At 36.3% G+C, this 18,866-nt stretch overlaps 1 protein-coding gene across 1 annotated transcript in view; it reads right to left on the bottom strand.

Annotated features, from left to right (window-relative positions):
• Positions 1–18,866, bottom strand: part of DMD (dystrophin) — a 2,123,521-nt gene that overhangs the window by 1,360,239 nt on the left and 744,416 nt on the right. The window contains exons 25-27 of the mRNA XM_060138437.1: positions 18,208–18,363; positions 11,654–11,824; positions 5,532–5,714 (exon numbers count right to left, since the gene is read on the bottom strand). Coding sequence (XP_059994420.1) covers positions 5,532–5,714; positions 11,654–11,824; positions 18,208–18,363 — 510 coding nt within the window. The remainder of the gene's footprint in view (positions 1–5,531; positions 5,715–11,653; positions 11,825–18,207; positions 18,364–18,866) is intronic.

The following is an 18,866-nucleotide window of genomic DNA, read 5'->3' as shown; positions in this document are numbered from 1 at the left end:
AAAAAAACCTTTTCAATTTACAGCTGATTTATGAAACAAGTATGAAAAATCCTCAGGTGGCAGAAATAAAAGGGGAAGTTAAGTGCACTAAAGGTTGGGAAACCAAGCTTAACAAAATATTGGCATATCAGAACATAAAAGCTGGGGTATTCAAAACTAATTTGGGATGGGAAAAGAGGCATTGGTCTCATGCATTCCAGGGAGATGGAAAAGCATAAAGCTGAGTGTCACCTCTCCTGGAAACAAGAACTATAAAATCCCCATCCACTGGAGTATAAGGAATTAGCAAGAAAGCTGAGGATCCTTTGGATTTTGGTTGGAAGATAAGGATCCACCGGTAAGGAAGTGAAACCTAAGTTTATGTCACATGAGGATAGAACATAACATCTCTCAGACTCTGGTAGGGACAAATAGAAAAGACTCATAAGGACCCTCCAATAGCCTAGCACAGAAGGGATTTCCAGTAAAATATAATTCCTACTACAGATGAGCTCACAAACAAAAAAATTACAAGCGTGTGACAAAATTCACTACCATTAGAGGGAGTCAACAGTTGTAACAAATGGTAGAATCCATACATTGTGATCAGAGATAACAGAACATTGTTTTAAAAATTTTATAATAAATAAGTTGAGCCTGGTGATAAAAGTTGCCAGTAGGATCTACTTTTCTTGAGACTAACAACCAGAATTCATACTTAAGAAATAAAATGGCTAAGTTCCCTATATTCCATGTTGCTAAAACTTCTGCTAGATGTTTCTACAAGCCCTCATCTAAAGAGAGATGGCTAATGGGGAGGGCACTGGGGGAACATGAAGAGAGGAGAATTTGAAAAGTTAGGCAATCTTTTTTTCTTACCTTTTTATGAGGGTGTTTAGGGGAAACTCATCTGGTCCCTTGGTCCCTTTTCTTTACAGGATCTAAAAGAGCAATGCTCTTCAAGTGGGTGGGTATATTCAGAAAGGAATGGTTGACATGCATTCCCTACTGAGATGCTGGTATGGCCAAAGAGGGATCAAGGACAACTATTTCACGTTTCTCATTCCTAAGAGTTACGTAATATGGGATCTGCCAGCGCCCACAGGCTGATTTGAGATATAGTGGGTAAGACAAAAAGGTTTAATTTTCAACGTGGTATAAGGCTATTGGCAAGAGTCAGCCTGAAATTCTTGTTGAATACTCTGTTATCATGTATGCTTAGGAAATCTTTTCTAGGGTTCAAAGTCCATGTGAACAAGGCCAACTGGGCTCTCCATCAGACCACAACAAACCTATAGAGAACAAGCCAGATCAGTAGTGATAACCTATAGAGTCTGGTGATAACAGACTCATCATCACAGATGTGTGTGGGTATTAACAAAACAGTTAATAGCAACTGCAGCCAGCCAAAGCAAGAACATCAGATGAAGAGTATTTTTCCTTCCTTATCCTCCCATATACTAAAATTAGAAGATTACTATCCAGAAATTGAGAGAAGAGGACTGTAAGATCTTTTTTTCTCACTCCCAAATCTGTATAAATTACTGAACCCACAAGATTAAGCTGGTGGAAGATTTTAATAAAGTATGAGATCAAAATTTATATGAGGCTTTTAGGGCTTCCTTGATGGCACAGTGGTTAAGAATCCGCCTGCCAATGCAGGAGAGACGGGTTCGAGCCCTGGTCCAGGAAGATCCCACATGCCGCGGAGCAATGAAGCCCGTGCACCACAACTACTGAGCCTGCACTCTAGAGCCTGCGAGTCACAACTACTGAGCCTGCATGCCTAGAGCCCATGCTCCGCAACAAGAGAAGCCACCGCAATGAGAAACCCATGCACTGTAATGAAGAGTAGCCCCCACTCGCTGCAACTAAAGAAAGTCCGAGCGCAGCAATGAAGACCAAACACAGCCAAAAAGAGAAAAACAAATACCGGACGCAGCCAAAAATAAAATTAAAAAAATAAAAACAAAAAATTTATGAGACTTTTAATAACTAAAAGTAAATGAAAACTTAGAGGATCAGACTGAAATACTGATTAAAAAGCCAACTATAGGCAGAAAATGGAGTTTAACCTGGTTGGTCTTAGTTACTGGAAAACCAAAACTGTTTCATGCTATTACTCATTAAGTTGAGATTTCTCAACCAACTATATTACATAAGTTTAAATTGTTTAAAGGAAAAAACAGAATTACACAAAAGCAGAAGATTATGCAAAAGAGACAAATTTGCAAAACAACTAAGTAAAACATTGAGAAATGGAAAATACAGCCTTTGAAAAAATACAAACACACACACATATAGATAGATGTGAATGCAGAGATGAATGTATTTATATATCAAAGAATAAATTATGCACTAGGCAGGTGAAGAGAAAACTTGAGAACTGGAAGATGGGTTTTAGAAAATTACCCAGAATCCAAAAGATAGAGATAGAAATATAGAAAATATTAAAGAGAAGCCAAGAATCTGAATACAGGATGGGGAGATTCTTCATAGATCTAATAAAGGTTCCCCTAGGAAGGAATGGAGAGATTAGGAGAAAGAAAACCTCCAAAAAAGTTTTTTGGAGACCACCAAAGAAAGAAAGAATCTTTCTGTTCTTATTAATACACCAGGTGACAAAGTACAAATGAAAGCAAATTACACATAGATAGACTGAAACTGCAATGCATCAAAGACAAAGAGAAAATGGAAATGTACCTGAGAAAATTATAAGGAAACGATAATTTGGCAGCAGACTTCTTGACAGCAAGAAATTGCAGAAGAAAACAGAATAACATTTTTCAGTGTTGTAAAAAAATAACTCCCCTAGCATAATCATATGCTCAGCTAGGCCATTCCTCAACACTGAGAGCGAAAAAAAAGGCATTTTCAGTCATACAAAGTCTGAGAGCACTTGCTATTCACACTCAGTGAAAGAGCAGAAGCAAAAGAAGGGTACAGAAAAGCAAAAATCATCACAGAAGTTGGTAAAATAGTGATGGCAAATCTAAATAAATATTAATAATAATAATTTCAACAACACAGTGGCAATAGCACTGACTAATTTAGGGGGATAAGAAATAGGGTGCAACAACAATATGGAAGATGGGAAATAAATTCAGAGTTAAATGATTCTAGTGGTTCTGCTATATCATTGTTAGGTGTGCAGAAATATTTATCATTGGTGGACTCTGTGGATTAAGGTATGCAAGATAGTATTTAAGGTAATTAAGGGTTCCATTAAAATAAATAGCATATATATTCCAAACCAGTGGAGAAGGAATAAAGAGAGACTAAATAACTTGATAACTTTAACACGAAGAGGAAAGTTTAGAAGTGCCATTACAGATGAGAAATGGAACGATAATTCATAAAAAATCTTGAAAATTTTGTTATTAATATGAAAATTAATTAATTTTGGAAAACATACCCCAAAATAGATTTCTGGAGGAGTAGCATATTTCTTTTAACATCTTTAATGGAGTATAATTGCTTTACAGTGTTGTGTTAGTTTCTGTATAACAAAGTGAATCCGCTCTATGTATACATATGTCCCTCTGGCGTCTCCCTCCCACCCTCCCAATCCCATCCCTCTAGGTGGTCACAATGCATCGAGCTGATCTCCTGTGCTACGCGGCTGCTTCCCACTAGCTATCTATTTTACATTTGGTAGTGTATATATGTCCATGACACTCTCTCACTTCGTCCCAGCTTATCCTTCCCCCTCCCCGCGTCCTCAAGTCCATTCTCTACGTCTATGCCTTTATTCCTATCCTGCCCCTAGGTTCTTCAGAACCATTTTTTTTTTTTTAGATTCCATATATATGTGTTAGCATATGGTATTTGTTTTTCTCTTTCTGACTTACTTCACTCTGCATGACAGACTCTAGGTCCATCCACCTCACTACAAATAACTCAATTTCCTTTCTTTTATGGCTGAGTAAAATTCCATTGTATATATGTGCCACATCTTCTTTATCCATTCATCTGTCGATGGACCCTTAGGTTGCTTCCACATCCTGGCTATTGTAAATAGAGCTGCAATGAACACTGTGGTACATGAACAAACAATCCAATCCAAAAATGGGCAGAAGACCTAAATAGACATTTCTCCAGAGTAGCATATTTTTTTTTTCAGAGTAGCATATTTTTAAGTGAACAACATGAATAATAGAAAGCAAAGAATAATGATGATGTAAAGAAATTAGGAACCTAAGAAAACAATATTTAAATGTTTTATTTGAATATGATCAGAAAGCACTTCCTTAGATATAAAAAGTCCTTATCTCATATAACATGATATTGAATCAGTTGTGACTTCCTTGAAACTTTCAGGGTCATCTCTTCCCATTCTTTGTTTTATTTTCTGTAGTACTGACATAGCACCAATTGAAGAGATTTCCCTTTATATTCTCAGCAACTATAATAGTTCCTTGAATACAGAAGGCACTAGGCAAGTGTGTGAGGAGTGAATTGGATAAAAAATGAACAGGGACTGATAAATAAAGAAGGAACTGGAATTGATAATGGAGAAACTTGGAGTTGTAATATTGGAAATCTTGGGTACAGGGTGAAGGATACAGTTTTAATATTTTTTAAAGGTCTACTCTATTGGTCTGAGTTTTATCTGCCTCTAAACATAAAACACTTAATATAAAAAGCTCCCTAAACAATCATGTTCTTCAACAATAATGGGACACCTGAATTCTTTATCAACTATATTCACAAAGATGACTCAGTTTATGCAGGAGAAGTTGGCTGAATTTAAAGCCCAATTGGTGTGCAGTATCTGGCAGCTTCAGCATTTGGTAGTAGGTAAAGTTTTGGCGTCCTTGACATGATACAAACTGCTAATAAACAGTATTTTCACATGGAGAATCACAGTTTGCTTTTGTTACAATTACATGGTAATCACTTGGGGTATCTGAATTCCTTATCAAGTATATTCAGAGTATCATAACCTAAGGAGTAAAGCATATGGGAAAGATAAGGCAGGACTTATGATAATACATTAATATAATGTAAAATGTCCAGAAAAAAGCTAGTTAGACAATATGTCTTGTAAAGAACTCTATAGGGCACCACAATTGTTAAAGAGAATTATAATAAGATATACTTTCTCCCCAGAATACCTTCCTGCTAAGATAATTATATGACTTTATGGACATTCAAATATATGAAAAAAGAGAGACCAGTTTCTATAAATCTTGAGAAAACTTATTCATGGGATTTTGTGACCTAATAATAATAATAATAATCATAACAACAACAACAGACTGGGAGTGGCTTACAAGTACTGAGTGCTAAGCTAAGTACTTTATATAGAATAGCTTATTTAATTTTCTCACTCTATGAAATCAGTATTATTTTTATGTCCATTTTATAGATAGGAAACAGGTTTATAGAAGTTAAGCAAATGGCCCACAGTTGCAAACTTGTAAGTGCCTGAGTGAAGAATTTGAGCCTAAGTAATCTTAAACCAGAGTTTGTGTTCTTAATCACTATGCTTCACATATAACCATAAGCTGACATATACTAATTGATAAAGATCAAGAAAAGCAACTGACTTCCAAAGTCTTGCATTTCCCATTCAGCCTGGTGCAGAGCCACTGGTAGTTGGTGGTCAGAGTGTCAAGTTCCTTTTTTAAGGCCTCTTGTGCTGCAGCTGGAGCTTGAGCTATGACATTGTTTACAGACTCAGTGAGGAGTTTCACTTTTGCTTCTTTTTGCTGGGCCTCTTCTTTAGCTCTCTGAAAAATAAACAATGCTCTCTTAATAGCAAGGCAATGACTTTACTTTCAAGATGCATTCCTATATATCATATTCTTTCTTCCTTGCAACATTTCTGTTAGAATGAGATTAATAAAAATAAATCCACTACTGACTGCAATCACTTCCATAAATTTGAGTTTAGTGATGGGACTTCCTTGGTGGTGCAGTGGTTAAGAATCCACCTGCCAATGCAGGGGACATGGGTTCAAGCCCTGGTCTGGGAAGATCCCACATGTCATGGAGCAACTAAGCTGCCCATGCGCCAAAACTACTGAGCCTGCGTGCCACAACTACTGAGCCTGTGCACAGCTACTGAAGCCTGTGCGCCTAGAGCCCGTGCTCTGCAACAAAAGAAGCCACCACAATGAGAAGCCTGCGCACCACAACAAAGAGTAGTCCCCACTACCCCCATCTCGCTGCAACTAGAGAAAGCCTGCGTGCAGCAATGAAGACCCAACACAGCCAAAAATAAATAAATTAAATAAAATTTAAAAAAAATTTGAGTTCAGTGACAATTGGAAACTTGCAGGAAAAAATTTATAATCAGAATGTAACTGACCTTTAATCAGAATAGTTTGAAAAGTAGTCTGTATGTGGATGTGTATTTGTGGAGAACACACACACACACACACACACACACACACACACATATGTGAAATAAGCAAGAAACAAATATTTCAATGCTAACTAGGTTCAAAAATATCTCATAGTCTAGAATTGAAATCACTTATAAATTACTCAGATGGATGAATATTGAAATCAGTGCAAATATCATTATTTAAATCAAAGAATAATTAACACAGAAATAAGTCTTCTTAATGCTATATTTGGAACATATTTTGTTAAAAGAAAGCTGTGTTCAGTAACTGAAAATGCGTAAGAGAAAGAGAAGAGAAATTCCTGACATGAGGGGGCTGGCCTAGTACAGCTATGCCTTGGTATTCTTGTGTTGAAGATAAACTGTTTCACAAAACATCAATATCAGACATGCTACTTTGTTACCACTGCAGATCATGACAGAAATTCCACTCCATAATCATGTAAGAATATAGACAAAAACATAAACGATGCCCAAACCAGAAAATATCAGACACTTCCCCATCCTGTTAATGAGTCACTGCTGCTTCTTTATCAATTATTACGTATCTTCAGCCTCTCTCTAGTCTTCTCTCCTTCCAGGAAAAATGTATTAAGATACCCAATCACAGAGTTACTCCTACTAGGTGTCAAAATGAAATCCAGAGCAAAGCCCTTAAACCCTCCCTTAAATCATCTAACACAAACCCACATCCTACAACAGGTTTGAATACTCTTACTCGTATAACCCATGGTTGCCCATGGTGTGTATTCTCCCTCATTACCAAAAGTAATAAACTCAACTTGTTCAACTACAGGAGTGTTGCTATTCGTCTGTGGGTTACTATGAAGGCCGACCTTGAGACAAGCTTTCCAGCATAAGTAGTTTATGCACGATGTGAAGGAAACAGTGGTAGGGAGATGGGGAATGGAAAGAGAATGGAGATTAGAAGGGTATACTTATTAACCCAGCAATTGCTGTTGGTGACTGGAGTTTAATCCTGCCAAGAAGCTCTGGGAAACACAGGTCTCAGGTTTATCCCACTCAGGGGTGAGGGCACTGGGGTATTTATACATCATCTCCCATCATTGGTTGAACCCTGTTGGGGGAATGTTAATTTCCTAGTATGTGAAGCCATACTCAGGTGGAAAAAGTGGGATTCGGTGGCCTCAGAAAGCTGTCAGGTAAAGAAATGCAGATTCTGGCAGGTGGAAGTTGTGCCTATATGCAGTATAGTAGTGAGAATAAGGGGATATAGGCAGTAAATGGGCAAAGTCAGCTATAGAATGCCTTTCTAATTTTCAACACAATCACTCTATGCCTTTGGATTTAGTCCCATAATGCCTTAAAAAGTATAAAATACGATAGCAAATGCAAGTTGTTTTGACTATTAAATGACTGCCTTCACTGATTTTAATTGATTGAAATTTTATTTCAAAATTTTAAATAAATCTGTCTTTTGGCACACTGAGCATGGGATTTGTTTCTATGCAAACCATATTTTGGCCAGTGTAATTTTAGCATTAAAAACAACTTTGACAAACATTAATCACTTAGTATGTGCTACTGTGTGCTATGACAGACATGTCGTATGTACTACCTCACTGGATATTTAACGAAACCTTGTGAAATAAGTTTTGTTTTCTCTATGTTACACATCCGAGAACCGAGGTTCAGAGAGTTTAAGTAAATCATCCTGGGAGTTACATCTTTTCTTTCACATAGCTTCTGTTAATCCCATCTCAAATCCTCTGTGAGATGAAGAAGGAACATGATGTAGTGGATCCAGTGAATGAAATTGCATTTTATGCAAATTATAAACAACCCATGAAACGATCAAAAATGCAGAATAAGAAACATTTCCCCCTGATGTTTAGGCGTTCATAAATTCTTTTTTAAAATCAGGCTTAGAAACTGGGAAAGGTTCAGAGAAGAATGGTAAGAGAAAAGGAGATCATGACCAATTTCTCCACTGCAGGGAAAGGTAGAAAACTAAATGACTGGTATAGTTTAGACATAATCCTCATTAGAAGTGGTGGCTTTTTTTCCATATATTTCTAGGAAGCTAACCATCATAAGCTCAGACACTTTTCATTGCCAATACCTCGAACCAGTGGTTGTCAAAATGTGCTTCCTTGGAACCACCTTGGAACTTATTCCTTGGCATGACCTGGAAACTTTTCAGAAATGAAAAATCTCAGGCGCCACCTCAGTCTTCCAGGTGATTCTGATCCTCCCCCCATTGGGATTATTCTAGCCTGCCCCCCCACAGAATGAGAATAGCAAATACATGTATGTAATTCCTAGTAAACACTAGGACTAGAGTTACCATATTGTAAAAATTTTAAAAAGAAACAAAGAAAAACATCAAAAACTGAAATTCCAGAGTTTTTTTAAAGGGTTTAATATAAATTTCAGCATACAGTCACTTCAGACCTTCAAAAGAATCAGATGTTGCTAATGAAACACTCCCCTTGGCTCTTTTATGTTAATAGAAAAGTTTTGTTTACAGAGAAAAAAGAAGTCAAAAGCAGCATTATCATTTTCAAGTAAAACACAGGAGAGAAAAGTAAAGAAACAGAAAGTCTCTACTTTTTATCTGACTAAATCAAGGAGAAATGACGAAGTAGGTCTATGAGTCTCTTCCGACAATGAAGAAAAATTTGCTCTCAACAGGAGGACAGGTGGAAGCCTGAACAAGGTACTATCACTACCCTCTAGGTAGGGAAACAGACTGAAAGAGATTACCTTGACTGGCAGACGGAAAACAGAAGAAATGCCAACTCCCTTTGCTGTTGTGGACACAAGCTGCCTGAGCTTTTCCTCTTTTCAATATTACCCCCATATGCACCAGTTTTGTAGCTAAACCTGTTATTTAAACATGCAAATCAGTGTGAACTGATTGGTTGGGCCACTCATTTCAGGGATTGTGTATAACTTTTTAAAAAAATTTGAGACAGTCTACTCTCCAGTACTGGAAAAGGAAAAGGGATCTGACTGAGTGGTTACCAGATAAGCAAAGTGTTCAAGGAATGAGGGGAGAGGGCCAGATCCAAACAAAGGAACCAGGAAACACAGAACAGCTGAACACAAGCTGACTGCTGATTATCTCCTTAGGGATATGAAGTAGTGGCTATGCAGCATTACAAGAGATGGCGAGAAAAGCCATGAGGGAATTGAGACGTGCGAGGAAAGGCAAGTGGGGTGGCACATGCTTCACAGAATGGAATGGAATGGCATATCATAGCTTAGAACAGCTTAGAATGGGATAGGGATAGAGGGAAATATATTCTTGATTCTACCACAGATAAAGCCTGTGACTATGAGTAAATTATTTGACCCATCTGGGAATTTCCGTTTTCTGATCTGCACAGAGGAAGTGTGGACTAGTTTCCTTCCAAAGTACCCTCCAGCTCTCACATTCTATAATGATATAATTTCCTTAATGGGGACCTCCCCACAGTCAAACTTAAAATCATTATAGTCCTTCCAATGGCTTTCTCATTTCACTAAGAATGAAAACCCCTCCGTATCCTACAAAGCTCCTGTGTTAGCAGATATCTACTCAGCCCCTACAAATCACCTCAGGTCATTTATCCTGTTTTACTCTCTTCAGGCAGGTGGGCCTCTTTCTCTTCCCAATTAGCCTTAGGGTCTTTGCAGGAGCTCTTCCCTCAGAATGGAATGTGCCCCATAAGACATTTTTAAGGTTGGCTTTTTCTTATGATTCTTATCTCAGATTAAATATAATTCCTCACAAATGCCCTACAAATCAACCCTTTCTAAAACAGCATCTCACCACCTCCAACTGCCACCTGCACTCTAGTTATTATTTATTTCACAATCCTGGTTTATTTTTTTGGGAAATCATCATGATCTCAAATGAATTTTTAAATTTCTCCATTCATTGCCTACCCCCCCCCCCCCGCCCCAACTAGAATGAAAATTCCAAGAAGTCAGGTAGCTTTTATGTATTGCACACTACTGTATTCTGTGTCTAGAAGGGTGTTTGACAGTAAGTATACAATATTTCTTGATAAATGAATGATGTATGGTATTTTTAGATTAGAATGATTCTGTAGTTTTTAATACTCAAAGACACTATTACTGTTTATCCAAATATAGTCTTCCTTATATGTTTCAATTTTAATTTCCATGTGACTAAAGCCATATGATATCTTTGATATTTAAGCATCTGAGTTTTCATGTGGGCACATTCTACTATTAATTACAATATTCATTGAATAATCATATAAAATATATAATAAAGTGCATATAATTAATTTCTTACCACACAACAATGATAATAATAATGGTAATAATAATTAACTAGTTTGGGGCATCTATTTTGTGTACTACATTAGGACTTTTATGTTTCACCCTTCAAATAATTCTGAAAATCAGGTATTTTGATATCCAGTTCACAAATGAGGGAATGAAAGCTCACTGGGCTTATGCAACTTGCCCAAGTTTACACAGTTGGCAAGGGGCCAAAGCAGGTTTTAAACCCAAGTGTCTAGCTCCAAAATGATTCTGCTCCATCATGAGGCCTCAAACCAAACAAATATGTATTAATAATTCACCTAGGCTAATGTGGTTAAAAAATGTGTTATTGCTAGTACATGAAGATAATAAGTATCATTATAGCTGCAAATCATTGAGTGCTCACTCTGAGCTAGGCAATTTACTTACATTTAAGTTTCAATCCTCAGTTGATACTTTCAAGTTATAAAATGAGATGATTTACACATGAAAAAATACAGGATTACACTGACTACTGAGTTGTCCGGGGCCATCCTGAAATGCAGTTGTGTAGATCCAATTACCAAGCTTCACCTCCCAGTCCTTTCTACATACCTGTTTCCTTGGTCCTAAATCAATGTTGTATTTTTTATCCTATCGTTTCAAGAGAAGTTCATGTAAACACAGTCCTTTTATCCATATTAAAGACCATCAGCTAAAATATTTAGTACTCCCAAATTCTAAGAAACCCTTTAAACCACCAAATTAACACAGCCTGTTGACATTTCCAACTGTCATTTCAATAACACTTTGACATATTTCCAGTTTGAATTTGCATCAGCTAGAAACATCTAATGTGAGTAGCTGATTCCAATCTCTTAATAGTACATAATTTCAAGGGGAAAATGCTCCAAACCGTGATTGTCAATATTTATGTTGTGACCACAATGCATAGACTTAATAAATAAAAAGTTTAAACATTCTACGCAATGTATATCAAACTTGAAGCTAAATCAATCAAAAAGCAACCTCTACTATTAAACCAAGAAAAGAGCCGACTGTGCAGAATCACAATTTGTTTTATTTGGTTTCTTTTACCTTCATCTCTTCAACTGCTGTCTGTAATTCATCTGGGGTTTTATATTCAAAATCTCTCTCTAGGTATTCTTCTTCAGCTTGTGTCATCCATTCATGCATCTCTGATAAATCTTTCTGAAGGCTTACAGTTTTATCCAAACCTCCCTTTAAGGCCTCCTTTCTGGCATAGACCTTCCATAAAACAAACCAAGAAGTAAAGCATGAATATTGAAAGTCACAAAACATTACCATTATATTATTACTGACAAATCTGTAAATAATAGAAAGCTTAGATACAAAAGATGAAGCAAGAAGTAAAAAGCTTACATGAAGGAGGAAAGTAAGTCATAGCAATTGGATACACTTAATTTCACCTAAGTGTTAAAATGAGATATAGGCATTTCCTTGGCATAATGAACAGATTCTCTTAAGACCATAATTTAGCTATTGTGTATGGTAATGCATTTCTGCAAATGGAGAATAAAGAAAAACATTGTTTCAGTTGGAAGAGTAAATTTATTGGCACACAATAGAAGTAGAAATTCTTTGTGCTCTTTGATGCTGTTTTACAAGTTCAAATATCCTAGGAACTTAATAATCATATACCTACAGAAAACTCTCATAAAAAAGAAAAAAATAGAAAATGGATAAAAGACATAGTCATGTAATTCACAGAAATAAAATTAAAATGAGGCCATATATATGTGAAAAGATGCTCAGTATCATTTATAGTTAAATAACAGCAAATTAAATTAAATTAGTATGTTTTCAAATATGAGACTGGAAAAAACTAGCAAAAATGCCCAGTTTGAGCAGGAATGTGGGAAAAGAAAAGTTTTTATACCCGTTGAGGGAAATATCTGACATAGTACAACCTTTTAGACAGTAAATTGGCAAAATGCATTAAATTTCTTAATGTTCATAAATCTGAGTCTACTCTTCCACTTTAAAGAATGAATCATACAAAACGAAGTGTACAAAGTTGTATGTACACTATTCAATTCAGCTTTGGAGACAGCAACATATTGGAAACAAACCCAAATGTGCTTTCATGGAGAGTTAGTTAAATAAATAGTGGGATACACATGTACACACACAGAATAGGATACCACATAGCACCAATACATCTATACTGAAGTGAAAGTTATCCAGTATTTAATTTTAAATTAAAAACACAAGTTGAAAAACAGCATGTGTGACAGGAGACTTGTGCCTTGTAAAGCCTCATACATTTCTGAAATACTAACTTTATAACAGAATTTATTACTTATTAACCAGAAAGATAGCAAAACTTAAAATACCTAAGAGAAAATCATGCATGCTAATAGCTTTTATAAAGTACCCTGCTGTAACACACTGAGGGAAAAATCTCAGTTCAGTATTAGAATGATTATATATAGTGCTTCTCTTTTACCTTAAAAAATAACTCTAGGGACTTCCCTGGTGGTGCAGTGGCTAGGAATCTGCCTGCCAATGCAGGGAACACAGGTTCGAGCCCTGGTCCGGGAAGATCCCACATGCTGCGGAGCAACTAAGCCTGTGTGCCACAACTATTGAGCTTGCGCTCTACAGCCTGTGAGCCACAACTACTGATCCCATATGCCACAACTACTGAGGCCCACACGCCTAGAGCCAGTGCTCTGCAACAAGAGAAGCCACCGCAATGGGAAGCCTGCACACCACAACGAAGAGTAGCCCCCACTCGCCGCAACTAGCGAAAGCCTGCATGAAGCAACGAAGACCCAACACAGCCAAAAATAAATTAATTAATTAATTAAAAAATAACTCTAATCAAATTATGTTATTCTTCTCTCTGGGATTAAGTAGAGTTCTATCTTTTAAATAACAGAGTTGTAATTGTAAAGTCTTAATACATAAGGCATACTTTTAGTATAATGAAGTTTTCATGGTACTTTACCAAATACTAAATATGTACAGAACCATCATCATATTAATTTTCCTTACACTTTGCAACCACCCTAAGCCTAAGGTAGTTAAATTAAAACTACTTTCTTTACTCTCCTAGGAGAATGTAGTGCTTCATCTATTGAAGTGTAAATGATGTTTCATTCTGACACAGCTAGAAGCATGTATCTAACAATTACACTAGTTAAGGTATAAAGATTATTTTGCATAGTCAATGAGCCTATAATAAGCCCAAGTAAACAAGCTGTTAAATTTCTACTTAGATACTCTGCTATAATCTTTTGAGGTAGTTGGCAAAGTGACAATAATATTAGAGTGACTAACGGAACTTAGGCAAAGACTTGTAGTAAAAAACATATTGCATGCTATAAAACTAAACCAGAAGAAAGGGATCAGGAGTGATTATTTTAAAAGGAAAGAAAGAAAAGAAAAGGAATTCATTTTGAGGTGACAGCATGAGTGCATTGGAAAGAACACCAGCTTTGGAATCTGGATACCTGTACTCAGTCACTAACAAGCTAAGTGAACCTGGAAACATCACTTCATTTCTCTTTATCTCCACTTCTTAACTAACCTAACAATTGGAGCAGAAGATTTCCAAGGTTTTTTCCAAATTTAACATTCCACAGCTCTACAACTGATCAGAGAGAGATGAATTTTTTTTTGTGGTTTCGTATTTTAGAAGGGTTTCTGTGAAAACATTGAGGTTAAAATCACAATTTCTCCCTCACCTTTATCACATTAGTGATGTCAACCTTCTAGCCTTAAATTTACCAATCGACCGCCAGTTTCAGCAGATTATATTGCATCAACCTCTTGATAAAATAGAAAGTTCTTCATGTTTCCTGTTCTAGAATTTGTAAATCTAACATTCAGCACTGCCCCTCCCCATTCTACTTCCTTTCCCCCCACCTTTATTAAGATACAATTGACATAAAACACTGTTTAAAGTACACATATATATTGTGAAATGATTACCACAATAGGATTAGTCAATGCCTTCATCATCACACATAATTACCGTTTTTCTTTTTATCGTGAAAACATTAAAGATCTACTGTCCCAGCAACTGTCAAGTATAGAATATAAAACTGTCAGCTGTAGTTACCATACTGTAAATTAGATCCCAAGAACTTCCTCATCATAAACCAGAAGTTTGTACCACTTGACCAGAATCTCTTCATTTCTGCCACTCTGCAAGCCCTGGAAGTCCCCATTCTACTCACTTGAGTTTGGCTTTTTTAGATTCCACATATAACTGAGATCATACAGCATTTGTTTTTCTCTGACTTATTTGACCTAGTACGATACCCTCAAGTTTCATCCAGCTTGTTGCAAACTGCAAGCTTTCCTTCTTTCTCACAGCTGAATAATACTGTGTGTGTGTGTGTGTGTGTGTGTGTGTGTGTGTGTGTGTGTGTGTGTGCGCGTGCGCGCGCCACATCTTCTTTATCTGTTTATCCCTGACCAAAGCTTAGGTTGTCTCCTTATCTTGGCTATTGTGAATAATGTTGCAATGAATTTGGGAGTGCAGATCTCTCTTTGAGATCCTGATTTCATTTCCTTTGTAAATATACCCAGAAGTGGGATTGCTGGATCATAAGGCAGCTCTATTTTTAATTATTTGAGGAATCTCCATACAGGTTCCATAGTGGTTGTATTGTGTGTGTGCTGGAGGCCGCGGGGTGTGATGTCTAGGTTATGAAGCTGGGAGTGAGTGGCTGAGGCAGGGTGGAAGACAAAAATCACTGGAGCGGTTACCAAGGAACCGAGGGCTCAGGAACTAGAAGAACCATCTAAGAAGATACTGAAATCACCAAGAATTATGACAGGAGTTAACAGTGAGTCAGCTGTTAAAATACTCAAGGAATGAGGCAGAGCGACCCAGGGGTCTGTGGATGACTGCACCCAAAAGAGGTATTGACTTGGAAAGACAGTGATCTGCAAGGTGCCAGAATGACATCCACCTGGTTTCTAAATCCAGTGTTTCTTGATAACTATCTAGTATAAATTTATAGCCACTAATAATTAAAATATATAATCATACATTATTTAGAAATTATAAATGCTTTTATAATTTTATATATGTAGGTTTATGTCTATTTCATATCCATTTATTTTATTTAACAAGTGGTTATTCTGTGCTAGATACTGATCTGTACACCTTACAAACACAAATTCATTTAATTATTATTTTAAAATTCTTATAAAGCAGGCAGTAATATCATCACATTGTAAAGACTGGGAAGCTGAAGCACAGAGAGATTAAACAACTCTTCCAGGATCACACAAGTAGTTTATGGTGAAGGCAAGATCTAAACCCAGGCAATCTGGTTCCAGAGCTGTTGCTCTTACACATTGTTTGCCTCTCTATCCACAAGAAAGTCTTCTCCATCCATCAGAGTTTTTATTTTATCCAATTTGGCCAAATATTTTGGGGAAGTGGGTCTGACAAATCTTTTCATTGTGAGATAGGAGTTATCTTACATAAATGTTATCTTTATTTTTGTGTACATAGTTTATACGTTCAATTTAAGCACCCCACTTGAATTCCAGATGTATTTTGACTGTCTACTTCTCCAAAATAAACATGACCAAGATAGAAGTACTGATCATTCTATTAAGCTAGTCAATTTGGTTCCTCCCTTAGCTCGCAGTCTTTCCTTCTTTAAAGGCACAGTAGCCAACACTGTTGCTCAAAACAGAAAACTCTGAATATGCTTATCCCTCCCTCCCCATCACCCTGGACTTTCTGCAAGCATTCTCCTTCAGCAAGCACTGCCATTTCTAATGGGGTCTGATAAAACATAAAATCAAGAAACAAATGTGTACTTAGGATAAGAATAATGATCAAGGGTGGATGTGAGTGTGAAAGCCCTGACGAAAAATATAACAAGGAAGAACTTGCCTAACTGGTTAGAAGAAACAAAAAAAATGAGTGACCACATTGAGTGAGATAAGCTTGCTGAAGTTGGCCAGGGAGGATAGAGTTTCTACAAAGTTTGACTCACACAAGCACTTTGGTCCAGTTTGCCTAGAATAACACAGCCCCTCTTCATGTTAATTACTGTATAATGGGAAAATACACATAAAAGCAATGAACAGTAATGAGACAGAGCAACAAGAGTTCAAACCAGCTCTATCTCTATGGGAGAACTTGGAAAATTATTGGGAGAGGTTTGGACAGTTAACCAAACATGACGTCATAAGAGGATTATACGTTTCAAATTTCTTCATGTCTCTCAATCTCCACTAACATCCCCGGCTGTTCTTTGCCAGTATTATTTCCTACCTGGATAACTGGGATTCCTACGTGCTTCCACTTGTGCCCCTTTGGTCTATTCTTCATATAACAGGATTATATAGCAAACTTTTAAACAACCACTTTACATGATGCCACTTCTATACCTAAAGGTCTAATAGCTTCCCATCGTACCTGATATGAATAGTAAATCCTCACTGTGACTTAAAAGAAAATTAATGACTTATTTCCCGCCCATTTTCTCATAAAACTTTTTTTGCTGTTGTCCTCTCCCTTGCTCTAAATAAACTGGTGTTGTCCTTTCTATTCATCCATTAAAAGCATTCAACAAAGAAATACCTTTCATACTGGCCTTCCAGGAAAACATCAATGATAAAATCTATTCTCTAGGTAATATTTTTTTTCCTGAACATCCCTTCTAGAACCAGCTTACTGCAGGAGAAGAATGCAAGCTAGCTGACCCAGGGCTATCTCATCTGTGAGTTAATAGAACTGCTGAGCATTTGTCAGTGATGGTATTAGCTGGGTGACTTGCCTTGACTTTTACTTGTCCAAATTCCTTTCTTTTTCAAATTTAGTTTTTGCCTTTTGGCATGATTTCTTTTCAACTTTCAAAGGTTACTTAGAAATAACGAAAGACTGACTGCCTCTAATACACGTAAAATGAAACCTATCATTAACTTCAAAAAAGGTATTAGTGTACTGAAAAGCAGTCACTGCATTAGGTCAAAATTTCATCTTTTGAACAAGAAGTATCTGATGTACACTACATGTGTATGTAATATTTTCTCTTCCGTAATTTAATCTTAAAATTGGAAATAAATATCTATAAAACACTCTGCTATATAAAACTGAGGAACTCAGATGTGAATGTACAGTTATTTTATATGTTTTCTACTGAGCTATTCTTAACTATTTCCCAATCTTAATCCATTTATTGAAAGGGACGTACTGAAGAAGCCAAACTTGTCAATCTTAACAATCAAAAGTGAAAAATACTTATCATATTTGTACATATGCATGCATTACTCATTCATTTTATTTCTGTACCAAGTATAGAAGTAAAAAGTATCTTTTGTTGATCCAACTACTTGTATAAAGTTATGCACTGGAGAAAAGATTCAATAAAAATAATGCCTAAGAAAAGGGCCTTATTGTTCAGAATGACAGCTGCATGCGATAAGGTCATTTTAGGACCCCAATAAGATGAATATACTATTTAAAATATCTACTATGAAAATAATTTATATGCTAGACAAAGGCTAGTTTTAATTAACTGTGCTTTAAAGCAACAACATAGAGACTAAACTTTTTAAAAGGGCAATGGTGAAGGGAGACATTAAGAAATCATAATTAAAAAGAAGCGAGCCACAGAGATTGAACATACCTGTCGGCACATGTGCTCCCACTGAGTGTTAAGTTCTCTGAGCTCTGTCTCCAGTCTAGAAGCAAACTCTGGCTCCGCTTCATTCTTTATTTTCTGTCCACCTTCATTGACACTGTTTAGACTGGGCTGAATTGTCTGAATATCACTGACTAAAAGCTAAGGAAATAATTCAATTTAAGTTAGCTGAAAAAATTACCACAACCTATTTGAAATGCAACATAGGTAGGAAACATATAATTAGGAATCATGACACTACACATGAATTTTGCCCTTTAAAATCTGAAATATATGTTGCAAAAAAATGTTCAGTGGTTTTTATGGCATGAATGAAATAGGGAATTATGTATCTGTAGTCTACTTATATTAGTTACAAAAGTAAATACGCTTAATACTTCGTGTGAGAAAACTGCAAAAATGATGAGTTTTATACATTATTATTTTTGAAGGAATTTTGATTTTCAAACACAGGGTATTGCAATAATTGTTTATAGCAAGATGGTGTGAAGGTTATTTTTAAAATGGATTTGCTTTTTTAGCTTTTATTCACAAAGAAAGTTCTTTAAAGAGCTAGATTGTTCTCCTCCCACTGCATGACAATTGTATAATCAATATTATTTCAAAATACACGTTGTCTTATACTACAGTGCAACACACATGGT

This window comes from Lagenorhynchus albirostris, chromosome X (assembly GCF_949774975.1).
Source record: "Lagenorhynchus albirostris chromosome X, mLagAlb1.1, whole genome shotgun sequence".
In the NCBI taxonomy this organism is placed as follows: Eukaryota; Metazoa; Chordata; class Mammalia; order Artiodactyla; family Delphinidae; genus Lagenorhynchus; species Lagenorhynchus albirostris.
Note: the sequence above shows the minus strand (reverse complement) of the source record. Positions and strands in the feature narration are given on the sequence as shown.